A 19,593-nucleotide genomic window follows, 5' to 3' on the forward strand; every position below is an offset into this window, starting at 1 on the left:
CTTTACAGCGTTCGTGGTCAACAAGTGACTGAGGTTTATATCTAGTTTATGATGGTTAATTATTTTCTAAGTGGGTAGATTTGCACAGTGTAGTTTTTCCTCAGTCACCCGTTGACCACGAACGCTGTAAAGGGTTCGAAACGTCAGGATGTAGTATAAATTCAATATACGCGATATAATCCGTTTTAATAGTTTTATTCCATGAGTAACTATCGCGGTAACCGCAGACAGTATTAATAAGGACTATGTTCATATATTTGTGAACACTCGGGCCGCTCCGATATGTTTGATGGGGTCCAGTAAGTTGGTTTAGTTAGTTGATCGATCTAGTTGGCGGCGACAGGCCTCGGCAGCGCGATCTCGGTGTCAATGACGTCATCTTCGTCCTCCTCGTCACACGCGTCCTCTGGCTCTCCCAGCGCTCGGACGAATTCTGAAACACAATTGGTAACAGGGCTATAACCGCGAAAATCGAAGTTCGCTAATTGCGGGCATTTTTCTCTGTCACTCTATTGGAGTCCATTGGAGTAAAAGCGAAAGATCGCCGCAATTTGTGATAAACGGTTTTCGCGGTAGCCCCTCTGAGGTCACCAAACTTTTAAGGGATAGGTAGTGAGCTGCGAAATTGCATGGAGAAATTATGAATGAATTAATTGAGTCGCCATGCCCTTTTGCGGCTGATGGTACAGCTACAGTAAAATTTTAGCTACGTTAGCATAAATATAGAATTAAATTAAGTTCTAATGTTAAGTCAGCCTACATTGTTGCAGAAAGTGATTTGAAGCTCATGTGAAATAGGTAAAAGCCGGCGTAAGGACCGACACCTGTTGCTGACTGATATAGGTAAACCGTACCTATAATACCTAACCTAGTGTGTGCTAGTTGATTCACGAAAAACTGGCACGAATGGTATCTAAAATAGGCCAAATATGATCACATGATTTGTAGGTAATATAGGTATCGCACGCTCTCATCTGAAAATGGTAACCTTACCTAGGAAATCAATGCGACCATCTCCGTCTGAATCCACTTCTTTTATCATGTCTTCAACTGAAATTAAGTAAAACATCTATTATTCAAAATAATTCGTTTTAATATAGTCTAATGCGGAAAGAGAAGAGTCGTGGAATGTATTGGGCCCCATACATTCCACGACTCTTCTCTTTCCGCACATACCTACTCTAATCAGTTTCATAAGGAAATTAATACTCGTAACGCGCACTTACTTTCCTCCTCGGAAAGGTCTTCCCCGAGACACTGCAGCACCGCTCGCAGGTCCGACGCGCAGATGTACCCTCGATTATGCTTGTCGAACACGCGGAAGGCGTCGCGCAGCTCGCGCTCCTCCTGCTCGGCGGAGCTGGCGCCGCTGCCCACCGACATGGACTTGGAGAGGATGCTGACGAACTCCTCGAAGCTGACGTTGCCGTCACCTGGAAATGTAGTGCTTGTTAGTTATGGATCAGTTTATTCAGTTTCAAATGTCTCCCAGCTAACCGATTCGTTGTGTTCCATTCTCGAAATTTATTGGCTGTGGCGGCGAAATTATTTCATGACACAGCAGGCGTGCGTCATAGAATATGATGGCTATCGTGTCATACGCCACACGTTAAAAACATTGATATCACGCCTGTCGTGCCATCCGCACCGAAACGGTTAAGATACGTCAGTCTTTGTATGCCAGCATGCCCAGGAATAGGCAGATCTAAGGGCTAGAATCATTGCAAGACGATTTAAAGATATATTGAAAAAAAGCGGCCAAGTGCGACTCGGACTCGCCCATGAAGGGTTCCGTATTTAGGCGATTTATGACGTATAAAAAAAAACTACTTACTAGATCTCGTTCAAACCAATTTTCGGTGGAAGTTTACATGGTAATGTACATCATATATTTTTTTTAGTTTTATCATTCTCTTATTTTAGAAGTTACAGGGGGGGGGACACTCATTTTACCACTTTGGAAGTGTCTCTCGCGCAAACTATTCAGTTTAGAAAAAAATGATATTAGAAACCTCAATATCATTTTTGAAGACCTATCCATAGATACCCCACACGTATGGGTTTGATGAAAAAAATTTTTTTGAGTTTCAGTTCGAAGTATGGGGAACCCCAAAAATTTATTGTTTTTTTTCTATTTTTGTGTGAAAATCTTAATGCGGTTCACAGAATACATCTACTTACCAAGTTTCAACAGTATAGTTCTTGTAGTTTCGGAGAAAAGTGGCTGTGACATACGGACGGACAGACAGACGGACAGACGGACAGACAGACAGACAGACATGACGAATCTATAAGGGTTCCGTTTTTTGCCATCCCTAAAAAGCTACGATGACAAATTCCGTAACTGAATTTTGAACACACTGCACGATCGCATGAAAACAGCGATTTGTCCTTGTATTTACGCACCAATATCTATCGCTGGTTGATCACTGTATTTCATAAAGACTAGGTAGACGTTTTTGACGTTCCTCGAAGTGCGCCAACTTTTTTAAGTAGCGCATAGCCCGGCCGAGCTACTCCTTATTAATTTGATGCCGCCGCAGTCCTTGGCTAGTTTGCAATATTAAATGGACTAGCTCACCATCGCTGTCCACCTCCTGCAGCATGTCCTGAAGCTCCTCGACACGTGCGAACTGTCCCAGGCTGCGCATGACCCGGCCCAGCTCCTCCTTGGTGATGGTGCCGTCGCCATCTTTGTCGAAGAGACGGAACGCCTCGCGGAATTCTGGAGGCAAACAATTTCATTATCATTACATTATGACGACAGATTTTTTTATTTATTTAATAAAAACACTTAAAATAAAAACTTATAAATAAAACATTTGGCCTAGGCCGTGGTCGCTCGGTAGGGTAAGTACCCCTGGGAAAAATATTGGCCAGCCCTCTGGGTATATATTTTGCTAGCATTTTTTCTGCCACCAGAAGCCTTTAGGTATATAAGGCGCTTTGACAGCTCCTCATAGAGGCTACGCGCGCTAGGTCCCCGCGGCCCCAGGGTTTCCACCCCAAACGCCGCAAATATGTAATTTAATAACGGAATAATTCAAAAAGATAGTTGTTTTAAATGTAGGTATATCACATTCACATTACGAAACAATATTAGCGGACAGCGGAAATATAGGTACTGGGTCAACCAAATTTTATCAGTAAATAGGAACAAAAAAAACTATAGGTACTTACTCATCCTTTTCTTTTGGGTGCTAGTACTAGTGTAAGACAAAAATAGTATGACTCTCTCTGTCTATGTTTGAAATCAAACAGACCTTTGACACACTATAGTTTGAAAGGCGATGTTTCGTCACTCACGGGCGCACGAGCGCCGAACAAACTAGGAGTCGTAGTGGTCGCCATGGCCGAAATCGGCCGGAAGGATCACTCACACGAGGCCCGAGTTCCATTTGAGCATTGTAAGCCCGTCCGCTAGCTGGCGCGCGCGCGGTTGCAAGGAGCGGGTGAACGGGCTAACGAAAAATAGTAAATATGGGTAACGCTAACTGGCGCAGACGCGTGTGACGGATGTTAACAACATGCAATAGCACCCGCGTGCGTGCGCCCGCTTCGTGCACCCGCCCCAGCTAGCGGACGCCCTACGAGTACATTAGGGTGAGCTCACAGCTTTCGTACACTCACTTTCCAATTTAACATTATGACTGTCTCACCTTTCATCTGGGTCCTTGTAATGCCACTGGTCTCATCCACGATAGACGCTTTCCTGTCGAGGTTGGTATCGGCGGCCGGTTTGAGGAACGTCACCTGCCGTTGGACGCCTACGGGCGACACGGATCGCTGAGATAGCTGGCTGCAACAAAAATAGAGGTTATAAACGTACAAAGCGATGAAAGAGAGCGCTCGAATGCGAGAGATGGGTTAGAAGAACAGAAGGGGGTCATTTTTAGGGTTCCGTAGCCAAATGGAAAAAAACGGAACCCTTATGGATTCGTCATGTCTGTCTGTCTGTCCGTCCGTCTGTCCGTCTGTCTGTCCGTCCGTATGTCACAGCCACTTTTTTCCGAAACTATAAGAACTATACGGTTGAAACTTGGTAAGTAGATGTATTCTGTGAACCGCATTAAGATTTTCACACAAAAATAGAAAAAAAAAACAATACATTTTGGGGGTTCCCCATACTTAGAACTGAAACTAAAAAAATTTTTTTTCATTAAACCCATACGTGTGGGATATCTTTGGATAGGTCTTCAAAAATGATATTGAGGTTCCTAATATCATTTTTTTCTAAACTGAATAGTTTGCGCGAGAGACACTTCCAAAGTGGTAAAATGTGTGTCCCCCCCCCCCCCCGTAACTTCTAAAATAAGAGAATGATAAAACTAAAAAAAATATATGATGTACATTACCATGCAAACTTCCACCGAAAATTGGTTTGAACGAGATCTAGTAAGTAGTTTTTTTTTAATACGTCATAAATCCCCTAAATACGGAACCCTTCATGGGCGAGTCCGACTCGCACTTGGCAGCTTTTTATCTTCTAACCTTTTAGGCCAGCGGGCTCAGCACGGTTCCATTTTTATCTACTATCACTATGCCCGTCACTTTCGCACTTACGTACTTGTTAGAACGTGACAAGCATGGTGACAAACGATAAAAATGCGACCGTGCTACTAGGGCAGGGCATCTGCTAGCTGGCGCGGGTGCACGGAGCGGGCGCACGCACGGTCGCACGCGAGTAAATAAAGTGGCAGAAACTGTTGCAGACGCGTCCGCGCCTACAGCATTAGGTCTTACTATTTTTCGTTGACCCGCAAACCCGCTCCGTCCAACCGCGCCAGCTAGCGGACGCCCTAAAAGGTTAGTCTTAGACGATAAAAATGAAATAAATGGCGTATTCATGGTTTAGTTTAGTGATTAAAATATCATGCATCCTCAGCTCACCTAAACAGGCTTTAGGCAATTCGCGCATAGTTAAAACCGAAACTATTCGGACCAAAGTTGGACGCTGGAAATGCTTTGACGGGGAAGAATTTTAGTGAGAAGTCAAACATCTAGAAACTGTGGCTTTACCGTAAACCGTGCTAAACATCGCCTACTATCTACTATACCGCAAGCATTGGAATTTATATGAATATTGCGGTACCTACTTTCGTACAAAAAATATCTAGATGGTTCCCTACCAAGTGCATGCTGTAAGAAGTGTAGTAAGAGATATTCCGACACTGTATTCCGACTATCTATTTGGATGAAGTCATTTAACCCTTTATAGGCTTACAATAAGCTAGATGTTATTATGGAAAAAAATATCACCCTACAAAGTCATCTTTTTCTATTTATTCCGCAATTTTTTTAGGAATGGTGGCAATGAGGCTTGAATTGAGGATTTCTTATAATTTACTCTCTTATGTACAATTTTATTTACAAGTAGCTGAATAAAATTCCTTGCAATATTTTGCCGTCAACATATAATTTAATCCAAAACTAAGGGTGCCCGAGGGAGGACCCGAATCTTGACAGAAATAAAATCCTTCGCGTGCGTGGGTAAATGTTTTCGTTGGGTAACACAATAAGGAAAGGGGAAGGGTGACCTTTTGACCGTGTTATTCCCAGACCTTAGACGGAACCAGTGTAAAATGACAATTTTCAGAAGAAAAGTGTACCATATATAATAGGTAGGTATAACTTTATTTCGAAAAACTAACAACTTGAATTTGACAATGTTTGACAACAATGACACAGAAAATATTTTTCACCCGAGAACATTCCATCAGAGAACCCGAACAATGTATTCCTTCTTCATCACTTACCTCTATTCACTCATGTTTTCTTAAGATATACCAACAATTAAATTTTCACCTCAGCAGCTCGAACAAGGGTACTTTGCTGAGACAAAATGAGCAAAATGCGATTTTGCTCACTGTTTTTAAGTAGCAAAGTACCCTTGTTCGAGCTGCTGAGGTGAAAATTTAATTGTTGGTATATCTTAAGAAAACATGAGTGAATAGAGGTAAGTGATGAAGAAGGAATACATTGTTCGGGTTCTCTAATATGTTCTCAGTTCTCACTGCTGAGGTGAAAAGTTTTGTGAACTACACGAGATCAAAGTTATTTACATCTCGTGCGCTTTTGAGTCCCTTACTACGCTCAAGATTCTAAATTAGTATAGAATCTTTCGCTTGCACGGAACTCAAAATAAGCACTCGAAGAAATATCAAACTTTGATCTCTTGTTGTACAAATAACTATTGTCAGTTTATAAAGCATTTTCACATACATGTATGGAAGTATGAACAGTCACAAAACTTAAAAAAAAACTGACTTAAAAGTGTACGGAAAACCGTGGACACCTTTTTCTTTTATTGATATCTCGTGATTATGAGTCGAAATAACCCCAACGTGATTATTTAAAAAAATGTAGGTAAGGTATTAATTTTTCTGAAAACCCCCAAATATGACTCTTGGAATTGTTGCAGCTAATATTTTGTAAGCGCACTGATGTATACTAGATGTATTAAAATACGAATCACCTTCACTTGGTAAGCGTTTGGAATGGACGTGTTTTATTTATCCATAGACCCTTTTCAGCATACACGAATGAGATCCAACTCGCGAATTAAGTAGAATTAAATACAACTGTTTTTTATTCGCTGCTTTTGCACTGCTGCGTGAAGCAATTTAAGTACAGGGTTTCAAGCTGTTTTACTGTAGGTACTTGCTTGCTTGTATATTAAGTATGTGGAGGTAGTTTTTGTCATATATCATTATATGCGATAGGTAAGTGCACAGACTACATATATACTTACTTTATGGTAAGTGCGACCATAATACGCCATCTGCACGGCTATGCAGGATGGTATTGTCGCGCGGTGTTAAAAAGTGACGTTTATTTTATCACCTGAATAATGCCAACATCATCCTCCTGCCATCGGCATCATCACAAATTATTATCATCATCTAGTCATCGACAGCGACTTTTTATGTTGGTACCGAAACAGATGCCGTATAGAATTATGCGAAAGAGCGTTAAAAATTGAAAAGTCCGGCTAAGCCGCTTCCGTTAAGCCGAAGGCTTTATACCATAAGTTATTTATACAGCGGAGAGATTAATTGTAGCTCGTTAACAGCCAAGGTACCGCCATATTTAACATTCACTATACTTTTATGCCTTATGGGCTATGGGCACATTTAGACGGTGCGAGAACTGGCTTGCGAGCACGCCGACAATACCTAGTCAATAAAAAAAAATACTAATGTACCTAAGTAGGTACTTAAAAAACGAACGGGAGAGGCTATAGGGTCAGCTAATGTCGATAACTCCTCCACAAAACTTAGCATAAGTACTAAAGTTAAAAGATGTATTTAACAATGCCAACCCTACATTTATATCCCAGAGAAGAAGGTCCGAAAGTGAGCCAATATTTCAGCTTTTGTAATTAACTTGGCGAGGGTCTCGTGAAAAAGGCGAGAAAACGGCGAGAAAGTCGTGTACCTACTTATTTGTTCTTGTTTTGGCAGTGTGTATGGTTGAGCCGAGGTCACGGGCAAACTGGAATTATTCGAACTTTGCAAATTGAACTCATTTTGACACACACTCGCAGCGCATAGCAGTTGCAATCCCATTGGTGAGAAACGGACTGGATTGGTGAATTAATTTGCTATAATTATTCAAAGTAAAAAATATCTACGACTCTGCTACGGTCGTAGCGCTCTAGCGCTGTATCATTGACGATAATGTGTGACGTTATCTATGAAAAGGGACCTTATTGTCGATGGCGCTTACGCCATTATTAATGATGCTCCGATATAAATACAATGCCACGTGACACTGTGCGGCGTAAGCGCCATCGACAATGATATGGGGTCACGACCAGGCCAATTCAATTATGTCTTTTTTGGGAGTGTTAATTAAAAATGTATAATATTCGCCCGTGCGTCTCGTGCCCAAGTACACGAACTAATAAGCGAAATTATAACAAAATGGCATCATTTTGATATTCAAATGTATGTTCGAATGTCTTCCGGTATGATGCCAAATGCGAAAAGGCTTCGAGCACGGTAAACACCCGTAATTATATGTAAAATTCAAGAAGTCGATCGCTACGTGTACTTGCTGTAAAGATGCTGTAAAGTGGGGCTTTATGGGCTCTGACAAAAAGGCATAACTCCATTGAACTTCACGCCATTTACGCCATTTCAGACTGTTTGTACTTTAGATGGATTTGTATCGATTTGCGCCCGCTCCATCGAGCCGGGCCATCGAGAATTTATTGGAAATTTTATTACAAATCAGTGCTAAGGACGCTGTCAATGTTTACTCGTCTTTTTATAGAGCTAATATATTTTATTGGAGATGAATTTTATGTTATTTTTATTTCTGAAACGTATAACAATACATACTTGTAATTTTTCTTTAAAAACGCTAATGTCCAGAGTACTATGCTCGTAGAGCAAGACTAAGCTAAGACGTTCAGTAATTACTGCACCGGATATCCGGTTACTATCCGGTATCCGGCCTATCGGCCCGTTATTTTAGTATCCGGCCGGATACCGGATAGTGACCTACTATCCGGCCGGATACCGGATAGTGACCTACTATACGGCCGGATACCGAATAGTAAAATTAACACATTTTGGGTTAAAAAATGGAATCTAAAAAACAGTCACCGTCATAATGCTAACGACACAGTAGATAGAAATGAATACGTAACCAATGTCACACAATACACTTATTTGTTTACACAAAAATACGCGCGCGCTCTTGTAACTATTAAAGAACTTACTACGTAATGACATGACATGATAAAACTCGTTACGATGTTCACTACGAAACAGGTCGAAACCTGCACGACGCGCACCTGCAAAACTCTAAATATAGGTATAGGCCGAATATCCGGTATCCGGCCGAATATCCGGCGGCCGGATACCGGATATTCGGCCAGTGTCCAGGCCGGATATCCGGTATCCGGCCAAACAACTATCCGTTGCATCTCTAGTAATTACATTTATAAAGTGACGGCTGGACTTTACAAATAGCCACGATGGATATCTGGGTGTTAAATGTGTTTCAAGACTTAGTAAGGTAAACGTACTAGTGCTCGACATGCTAATGGCCAATAGATGACACCCTGCTGTCACCTCTATTGACAATGACTTAAGTTTCAAGATGACATGTACTGGGACGTAGTTTACCTACCTTATTCATTAGCTGCACACTTCCTCGTTAGTTCACAGTATAATAAGTTATCAAGATTACATTTTAAATTAAACACGTTCATGAGCCAAAATAAAAAATAAAAAAAATCGAGACGATTCCCGCCATTTTGAAGTTAGAAAGAGAAGAGTCGTGGAATGGGCCTAATACATTTATACTCTAACCGGAAATCCGTGGAATAACACGATATGTGTAACGTATAGTATGTTTAGTTCGTATTTGACTTTAATATTTATTGTCTATGATTGAACAAATGAATAAATAATTTTTAGAGTAGAAATGGTTGTTTTTTATTTCTAATATTACTTGGCGCAGTCAGTAGGTTATAAACCTAAGCTTTTATAACTGATTCCCATTTGCATAAAAGGTTATCGTAGGAGTAAGTAATATTAACTAATAATAGGACACACGTGAGGAAAAGAGGCAATTCGAAACGAATGGCGATAAATTAAAACTCGTGTCGATTTAAAAACGATGTTTTAAATCGACACGAGTTGCGAATTTCCTATTTGTACGTGTATCGTACAACGTTTTACAGTACATATGGCACTTTAAACTTTCGACATACGCACGGAAAGTGCTCTTTCCCGCACTATTTCCGGAAAGTAGCACCATATGTACCTAATTCCATTTTTAGGGTTCCGTAGCCAAATGGCAAAAAACGGAACCCTTATGGATTCGTCATGTCTGTTAGTAATCAAAGAGAATACAGCTCGCCGTAGACAGCTACGGCTCTCACGTAGCCTTCACGTGACTGCGCTTTGGGATTATTTTCGAAATTTTTGTGTTCACGTGCGCGTAGGGGACTGTTCATAAATTACGTCATACATTTTTGACGATTTTTGACCAACCCCCCCTCTAAAATCATGCAAAAATCATGCTTCGAATGACCCCGTTTCCTCCCACGTCATGCTACCATCATCCAATGTCCAGGCATGGTCCAGCCCCCCCCCCCCCCCCATTTTAGATGACGTAATTTATGAATAGCCCCTAGTGGGAACGTTCCATTATTCAGGAAGTGTTTGTGAGTTGTAGGTAAAGACCTGGCAGTCACTCCACTCAGACCGATAGAATCAATGCAACGAAATGCTATAGGCTTGCGGGGCGAGAAGGCTCAACCTACTCGTTTATTCTCTGACCAAGTTTGACTTATACCTTACCTCTCAGAGTGGCTCAGAGCCACGGAAGGAGGGCCCCGGCTGGCGGGGCGAGATGGCTCGTCCGGTGGTCCCGGCTCACCCCCGCCACTGCTCGTCTGTCTCGTCTGAAAGAACATAGCTTTTTAAGTTTTTCCTCTTATTTGGATCCTTGTTATTACCAATAATTTGCCTACCTTGCTCCAGAAATTACTTGACATACGAAATTTAAAAATTGTTTCTTTAAAATATTGTTTTGTAGTATGCTGATAATATAGACTAACAATAATAAACCACAGTCCATAACTACCTATGTATCTTATGCGCACAAAGGGCCAACTTTACTGGACTAGACTGACCGGTCAGTAAGCAATGTGGAGTAGCCATCAGACCACACAGTAATGTAGGGCATTCGCTATCCCGATCTTGTTTTCTTAACAGAGTATATTTAAAAAGAGTAGCCCATTTTCAAGTGAGACCAAGTGTTTTAACTGCCTTACACAGGAGAACATGAGCACATAAGTATGACGGAACATTGTTGAAGAATGAGTTTTAAGATGGAAACGTACGTTATTTACGAGAGTTCCTTTAATTTTACTACATAACCCGAAGCGCTGTTAAAATCTACCTCAACTAAAGTAATTTAATACAAATTTTAATAGGTGACGTTAAAAACACGCGCAAAAGACGACGGGAACACAATCAATTTGATAGAGAACTGTTGAAGAATGAGCTAACAGCAGAACTGCTAAAATTCTAATAGGAATTGTCGTCAAAATCTAATTTCACTATTGCTGGCATTTATCTACATATACATTTAATTAAATATACAGAGGTACTAATGCAATACAAAGTTACAAACACTAAACTAAAATGTGTGTAGGTACTTATTGATTTAGAACCACTTAGAAGAAACACTCAAAATAATGCATGATTCATAAATCAAATGACGACTGTCGTCACGTCAGAAATGGAATGTTACGCTTAATGAGGCTTTAACTTAACGTCGAGCATGAATTCGTAACTTTTTAAAGACAGCTAACTGTCATTGTGCCTACACTGTGTTGTTACCGATCCTATTGACCCAGCCACGGACTGCGAACGAAGCCAATTATTTGCTCGATGGAACTCGATATTCGATCGAATCTTGTCATGTTTTCCTGTTATTAGTTCGTAGGTCAAGGGTAGTTTTATCGGTGATTCATAAATCAGTTATGTTCTAGTCGAGAAATGAAAAAAATATGTTTGGAAACTGATTTTAATTTATTTTTAAATATACTGAAATTGCTCGTCAAACTACAGGCGGTTTGTACCAAGATTCTAATCGATACTGTAAGATCACCCAACTATAAGTAGTCCTATTCTACAATGGTAGCCTAATACAAGTTCAACACAATCAACATAAAAAAGTGGGTAGGTAAGTACATAAGTAGGTACCAACGGAGAGTCATGTTTGCTTGGAGCAGGAGTCACGCTCGCACTCTGTATACATCAGGGACTCACCATGGAACTACAGGGTCTCACCATGGAACCACAGGGACTCACCATGGAACTACAGGGACTCACTATGGAACTAACTACAGGGACTCACCATGGAACTGCAGGGACTCACCATGGAACTACAGGGACTCACCATGGACCTACAGGGACTCACCATGGAACTACAGGGACTCACCATGGAACTAACTACAGGGACTCACCACGGAACTACAGGGACTCACCATGGACCTACAGGGACTCACCATGGAACTACAGGGACTCACCATCACCATGGAACTACAGGGATTCCTCATGGAACTACAGGGATTCACCATGGAACTACAGGGACTCACCATGATGCCCTTGAGCTGATTCACCAGCGGCGAATCAGCGAAGAAGTTGTTGACCGCGGAGAATATGTTTGCTCGGCTCGTCGCGCCGGAGCAGGCGTGCCACGCCCGCTCGCACTCTACACAAATAGTAGATTGTGACACAAGGGAGCAAAATTACATATTTACGGCAAGGATGTACAGTCGACGTCAAAGATAATATGTTTACATTTTTCGCCTTATAACAAAGGATGACGTCGACTGTACCTATATTGAATCCTGAATGAAGCGAAGGATAATATCCCGAGAGTATTGAGGGATTCCAAACTGAAGTCCTGAGCGTAGTGAGGGATTCAAGCGTTAACGCGATGGAAATAATTTTGCTACCATGTGACACATACTGCTTTTCACGTCACATACGAGAAAAGTATTATTAAAGCTAAATAAATAAATTGTGTCCTAGAACAGAAAAGTGCCACTTTGATCCCTCCTAGCAGGGAAGAAAAGTGCCACTTTGTTCCAGGGATGAAAATCCCTTTTCCGAATAGGTGAAATGTGAAAAATAAATTCCTGACTTAAAAAAAGTTTAAGGCTAGTATTAACAGAATGAAACAAATCCATACTAACGCTAACGCAAATAACGCAATGCTGACTAAAACTATTAACAATTTAAACCGGTTACACAGTAAATTATGCGACAAAGTTTTTATTTAGTAAAAGTTTTAACAACTTAATGCAATCCATTCCGGATATTAACGAACATTCAGGCAACGACAATGTCCCTGAGCTCGATTCAGATTTTAGAACTCGTTACGGTTTTGATCTCATTATGATACGAACTTTATGGTCGCTCAAACTAACTGATGGCTGCGAAATTAAGTGTGACGTGCGTGAGATGCCAGGGGGCCGATTTTTTAATTTCGATCGCTCGATTTTGTCACTCGAAAATCGGTGGAAAACGACGAAATGCTAATTTTTGAAATACGAGTGATAGAAATTGGGAATCTAGTGGTATTGACCACTCGTTTTCAATTCTATTAGTAGAATTTAAATGCCCAGTAGTGGAGATATTACTGAACGAAATACACGAAATCGAGCGGTCGAATATAAAAAATCGGCCTCCAGGTCGTGTCGAAACCAGTCCTAAACTATAACAAATTGTTAAATCGGAATCGGGCCCTGCCTGTGATAAATATCTACATGTTTATTACATCGTTGGCCAAGTTTTTAGCAATGCATAAAACAAGATTATAAAATGTTATGGTTTTTATAATAACAACACATAAATAAATAAAAACTGTGGAATCATTTCATTGTTAAAACCAGGGATGTTGCGAACATCCGCATCCGCATCCGCAACCGCGGAACTTCCGCATTATTTTTAACATCCGCATCTGCATCCGCATCCGCATAAAATCGATGCGGAGCTTAAGCGGATGCGGATGTCGGACAAGTCGGTACAGGAACGTCTTAGCGGCGGCGTAAGTGCTAGAGTCGCACCAAGAAAAGTCTGCAGCGGATTTGATAGCCCACGCAGTGTAAGTGTTATTTATACGTCATAATTTCACAAAAGTTTGACGTTTATAACGACACTTGCACTGCGTGGGCTATCAAAATCGCTGCAGACTTTTCACGGTCTGACTCTAGGTAATTTCGTCGTTACCTATAACGAAATCGTCTAGATCCAGAAAAGTCGGCCAAGTTACTGTTTATTAAATATAACGCACCTATATTCTTGCTCAAATACTAAACGTTTCGTTTTTTTTTTAAATAAAAAAGATTCATAATTTCTAAAAAAAAAAACTACAAATGTAATATTTGACGTTTTCTAAGTACCTAATCTTGACATCCGCATCCGCAGATGTGAGCCTTTAAATATCCGCATCCGCGTCCGCGGATGTCAAAAAATCTGCATCCGCAACATCCCTGGTTAAAACTTAGTAGGTACCTAAACTAAAACAATTTTTAATGGTTTAACCGTTATAAGAGTGAATTGCAAAAAAATTGTACGTAATGAAGCACAGTTAAGAAGCTGGGATTAGTCTTAACTTAATTAATTCATTTGTGTTACGAAAATTAACTATGTAAATTTTATTGTATTGTATTTATTGTACCTTAATTCGTACACATGTAAGGCTATAGCATACGCTAACACACTTTCATGCATCTAACTTAAATAGAAAAGGCTTAACTGTCGTAACACAATGGAATCAATTAACTTTAGACTAATTACAGGTGCTCAACTATGTACAAATTACTACTTACCTACTTATCAAAATTGTAGAACATGTATGTAATTAACGTTGACTTTATATTAATCAGATTTATTTAAGAGTACACTTGCTCCCTTGCTTCTTTGTTCTTTAAATTTTCTAAAGCAGCCGGTTTGGTACACTTCATTAAAGACATAATGACTGAATAGCCCCGCACTTATGCAGAAAACAGCTCAAGCAATTAAATCAAGCTACACCTCATCCTTTCCAAATCAACCTTTAATAATATACACATACGGTGTTTTTTAATATGATTAGATACATACCTCGGATAGGAGATTAAGATGAAGTTTTGTTATCTGTATGGAAAGCCACGGCACAGGCTTGCGGGGAGGCTTCCGGCGGACTGACGAAAGATGCTGGGGTGCTGAGGGCCTACCGCGAACCACGTTCGACGTGTTGCCTCCTTGTCACTCTTACGTACAAATTTACAAGTGCGACAGAGAGGCAACACGTCGAACGTGGTTCGCGGTAGGCCCTCTGTGTTCCGATTGGTGGAGAGCGCAAGCGTTAGATCTCGGATAACCAGCGTAGCATGGCCTTCAGGGTGCCTAGCCAAAGTGCAAATGGTTAACGCTCCGCGGCGTAGCGTAGTCATCTCTCTCTATCACTCTTCCATAATTAGTGCGACTTTGCGTTTCGACAGTTTCGTTCGCTACGGAGCGTAAGCGATTGTAGCGTTGGCTACGCACCCAGATCCTTAACTCGCATGTTCATAGATAAAACTTCCCTCCCGGCCTTCTGAAATAGGGGTCCGCGGTGTCGCCACACACCGTCAGCTCACCACAAGCTACCCCTTCGGGCTATTTTTTATTCGTTTTCTGTGTTCTCTGAGTTTTGAAAAGCTACGTAAGTTTTTCTCATTTTATATAAACTCAACATTCATTGTGTGTACACTTATATTGGTTACCCAGCCTTATTCGCTCGTGTTCTGCGTGCTATTAAAACGACACCGTGTCAAAGTGTTCACGCATGCGCCCTCATCTACCCTGCCAGCTAGTACTGATAGTCATATTCACCCCACTCTGACTTCAACTGACCAGTATAACAGATGTTTAGCTCATGCTACACCGTGTTGTAACCCGAGGTCATATTACATTGGACAGTCTAAGGTGAGAACGCGGAAAGATGTGGGAATAACCGTACAAAAAAGGTCTATAATCGATAGAAAAACGAACTCACTTACGCCCTTTGAAATTAAGCTTCTGGGAGGTAAAAGCTAAGGCGAGGTAGAAAGATATGTTACGAGCCAAAGCCAACCCTTTGGCTTTTGCTTGTAAAATAAATTTTTCGAGAGCTGTTAATTTATTCAGTTTATGGTAAAAAAAATCTTCTTAAGATTAGTTTTTCTTTCATTTTGATGAAATGTTTATGGAACAACGAATGTGGTGCTGGTGCTGGCTTGACTTCTTGTCTAACCGCCAAGCACGCAAGACTAAGTACATCTTCCGTACCTAATAAGTATGTACCTATACACACCTGGGTTAAGATTACTAGTTTTTAAGGTATTCTTTTCATGCTGTTATAAGATAAACGGAATTTTACCGATACAGCCGCGTATTGTTTTAAAATTTTGAACAGTTGCTATCAGATAGGTATATCGGAGCGGCGGTGGGTTGCAAGTGTTGCAACCATCAAAACTGTCTGGCAACAAGAAACATCATTTTATAGTTCCCCAACAATATAACACATATAATCTCGTCTGCCAAGGTGTTTCGGCAGGAAAAGCCTTGGCAGACTTATATATTCCTGAAATGGGGGTTCATACCTACCGACTGGAATTGGTTTCATGGTGGTATCAGATGGGTTAATTTAGGGGTCCCGATGGTCACCTTTGAGAGCGTCTGCCAAGCACTTTCGGCAAAAAAATCAGCCCCCTCTTTTCGCACCGGAAGCACCGTGCCGTCCTGGAAGTGGCCTTCTTTTTCGTACTTTCGGCAAGTTCCGCCGTGGCAGACTATCGAATTCGGACTTAGCATCACTTTTATGGGAAACCGTTGTGCATTTCATCGTGGTATCAAGTCGGTTAGAAATTTTGCGGCCGGCTCTTCTACCACATACGCTACTTTTAATGGGCGCACTAATGGGTTTCCTGTAATCATGCGAAAAAGGATTGCATCCCTGCTTAGGAGAGTGAGACAGAGTCCCAATAGTATTTTGAATGTGATTGCTGACAAGTTTGATTTCCCGATCATTGTTTACTGGCTAAGTAAAGGGCAAGTAAAAAGTGTGGCAGTAAAATTTATTGATTAGTTTCAACATATTATGTGTTCTTAGTTATTAGTTGTAGTTTTAATTCTAATCTGTCTTAGTCTAGACAGTAACATAATTTTAATTTAATTTATATTTGTACCCTAATACCCGAAAGTAATATTTTTTTATAATTACTATTTAATGTTGACCGGACAAACGTGACCACAACAATAGAAAATGGTTTACAAGATAGATATCTAATAGATAAAAACAACACATCCGTACAACATGGCACAACACCATTACTATATTGTTATAAATAAGCACTCGTTGTTTATCAACTTCATTTTGCAAAATGTTTTATTTCCTGACGACTAGCGTAATATCATGTGGTTTTTTATTTCTAGATGCTGCTGGCCAGAGTATGTTGGTAAGTGAAATTTTAAAACGTAACAAATATAAGAACCTCGGTAGAGAGTACCATTTTGTACCATTTGGAGTTGAAACTCTAGGTCCATGGGGTCCCAGCGCGCATAAGTTGTTCGCAGAAATCGCGAAGCGTCTGGTTGACGTAACTGGTGACCGAAGAGATGGCGGCTACCTCGCACAAGTCGCACAACGTATCACAGCGAGGAAATGTTGCCAGCATCCTTGGTACAATGCCTCAAGGGCCTATTTTAGGTTTAAGCTAGTTATTAATTTCTTTTAGTAATACCACTGTATATATCTTGTTTGTAAATAAATGATTTTATCAAACAATGATGGATTTTGTAACACATTTTTAATAAGTTTTTAGCCAAGTGAGTTTTGATGACTATCCTTCCGAGTTCCGATATTTCAAGTATATTCCATTCCATATATTCCACTGAAAGGTAATTATTTTACTTAGATGCGGCACGACGAGTAGGTACTATTTGTCCGTAGTACGTTACGTTTCGTTCGCTACGTAGCAATATCGTGTTATATCATCATCATCTTCCTCGCGTTGTCCCGGTATTTTGCCACGGCTCATGGGAGCCTGATGGGGTCCGCTTGGCAACTAATCCCAGTAATTGGCGTGGGCACTAGTTTTTACGAAAGCGACTGCCATCTCACCTTCCAACCCAGAAGGTAAACTAGGCCCGTATTGGGATTAGTCCGGTTTCCTCACGATGTTTTCCTTCACCGAAAAGCGACTGGTAAATATCAAATGATATTTCGTACATACGTTCCGAAAAACTCATTGGTACGAGCCGGGGTTCGAACCCGCGACCTCCGGATTGCAAGTCGCACGCTCTTACCGCCAGGCCACCAGCGCTTATATCGTGTTATATATCAAATGAAAGAACCTGGAAAGAACTTATTGTGAGATTTTTGAGAATCTCAAATATATATATTTTTATAATTTTAGGATAAACAATTTAAAAGTAATTCAAGAAAATAGGCAATAAAATGAACCCCCCCCCCCCCCCCTTTATCTCCGAAACTACTTGGCCGGTTTTTTCCACTTAGTTGTTGTTGTATGTTGGGTTGTTGGCAGGGATCCGGCACGTGGTCGGTGATATCCACGCAGCCATGCGAAAACGACGCGGAGATGCCGTGGCGGGTGCGCCTGCGCAGACACAAGCTGAACCGCACACACGACGTTTTTGACCTGGAAGTGTCCGCGTTAGCCGATATAGATGACTCCTATGGTGTGAGTATGTGAGACGCGGAGATGCCGTGGCGTGAACCAATCTTGCCGTTGACGAAAACCACATCTGCGAGGCCCTATTCAATGTGTTTTCCCAAATATTAGGTAATAAAAAGGTTGGCTTTGTGAGGCCCCCCCGAAGCGAGAGGCCGTGGGCGAAGGCCCCATTCGCTCACGCCTAGCTATCAACGCCACTATACAGTTAGCTTGGTCCGCTTGTACAGTTTATTCTGTTTGTAGGTTCGCGGAGAAGTATGCACGGTGGTGGAAGGTGGATGTAAACCCTTTATAAGTGAGAGTCGCGAATGTATACCCTGCATAGTAAGAGAGCGCGCCTCAGAAAACGCTAGAAAAATATTGGAGGCCCTTCAAGTAGACCCACCTGTCTTTCCAGTCCCTAAAGTAAGTACTTATTGGGGGGTATTAGTGGGGGAATTGAGAACACTTAACTTCAAATGCTCTAAAAAGATATAAAAATGTCACAAACTGAATCAGTTTTTACGCTAATCGTTAGTTCGGTTATCTAATTTAAATAAAGTAATAATTTTAAATATTAAACGTTATCATAATGATATATAAGATACCTTAGTACTTTCATTTCAATTAACAAGTTACGTTTGCGCCGTTCTGCCCATTTCCCAGCGAACTCGCGAACGCCTAAGAACATGCTAACAACGACTCCAAAACTTTCATAATTTACCCCAAAATTTGTCGTTGCTGCAAAAACTTTTATAACTTGTTCGTTTTGTTTTTGACTCTTGTTTATGAAAAATCTTCATTTCCAGGCAACTATTGGCCAATAGCCCAATAAATATAAATCCCCACCTTAAAATTAGCGTAGGTACCTACATAGGCTACATATTATATAAGATATATTTTAAACTAAAAACGCACATTACGTATGGCTGCGATGCATCGCCGTGTCAGGAGCCGGCCGCGGAACCGCCGGAACTTGAACTCTTCGGCCCAAACTCCTTTGTCCTTGGGGAAGCTCACCACAATAGTTATTTGTTATACAAGGGGGAAAAGTTGTTGTTTAACCGCTCGTGCTAATGTTGATAGGTACCCGAGCAAGCGAAAACTTCCAAAATTGAACCACGAGCGTATTTATTCTGTGCTAAAACCTACATTTACAGGGAGAGTACCGGCTAGACAACTACCTCGTGGACGTCGAAGAGCTGTCAAAGAAAGGTGTGTACGGCGAATACCGTGGAACAGGCTACATAGTGAAGGATGGGCAGGACGTTGCGTGCTACCGAATGTCCGTTAAGTTCGAACCGATTGACAACTTCGGCTCTTTACCGTCGCTGTATGGTTAATGGGGTAAAAAAGTAATGTGCAAGGGCTCGCCA

At 41.1% G+C, this 19,593-nt stretch overlaps 2 protein-coding genes across 3 annotated transcripts; one reads left to right on the forward strand and one right to left on the reverse strand.

Annotated features, from left to right (window-relative positions):
• Positions 1-313: 313 nt before the first annotated feature.
• On the reverse strand, positions 314-14,721 carry LOC134657260 (neo-calmodulin). The gene is made up of 8 exons (XM_063512838.1): positions 14,643-14,721; positions 12,128-12,243; positions 10,320-10,423; positions 3,660-3,799; positions 2,582-2,725; positions 1,227-1,433; positions 994-1,050; positions 314-433 (listed from the first exon to the last, which is right to left on the reverse strand). The coding sequence occupies exons 2-8, from the start codon at positions 12,128-12,130 to the stop codon at positions 327-329; spliced, it is 762 nt and encodes a 253-aa protein (XP_063368908.1). The 5' UTR covers positions 12,131-12,243; positions 14,643-14,721; the 3' UTR covers positions 314-326.
• A 2,170-nt stretch (positions 14,722-16,891) lies between these two features.
• On the forward strand, positions 16,892-19,566 carry LOC134656823 (uncharacterized). 2 transcript variants are annotated; one of them, XM_063512349.1, is made up of 4 exons: positions 16,892-16,999; positions 18,089-18,244; positions 18,482-18,643; positions 19,378-19,566. In XM_063512349.1, exons 1-4 carry the CDS (start codon positions 16,925-16,927, stop codon positions 19,558-19,560), a joined length of 576 nt encoding a protein of 191 aa, XP_063368419.1. In that variant the 5' UTR covers positions 16,892-16,924; the 3' UTR covers positions 19,561-19,566. The 2 variants fall into 2 exon arrangements, with proteins under 2 accessions (XP_063368419.1, XP_063368420.1); XM_063512350.1 differs by having other exon boundaries at positions 18,089-18,208.
• Positions 19,567-19,593: the final 27 nt, after the last annotated feature.

Source organism: Cydia amplana, chromosome 19, assembly GCF_948474715.1.
Source record: "Cydia amplana chromosome 19, ilCydAmpl1.1, whole genome shotgun sequence".
Taxonomy (NCBI): Eukaryota; Metazoa; Arthropoda; class Insecta; order Lepidoptera; family Tortricidae; genus Cydia; species Cydia amplana.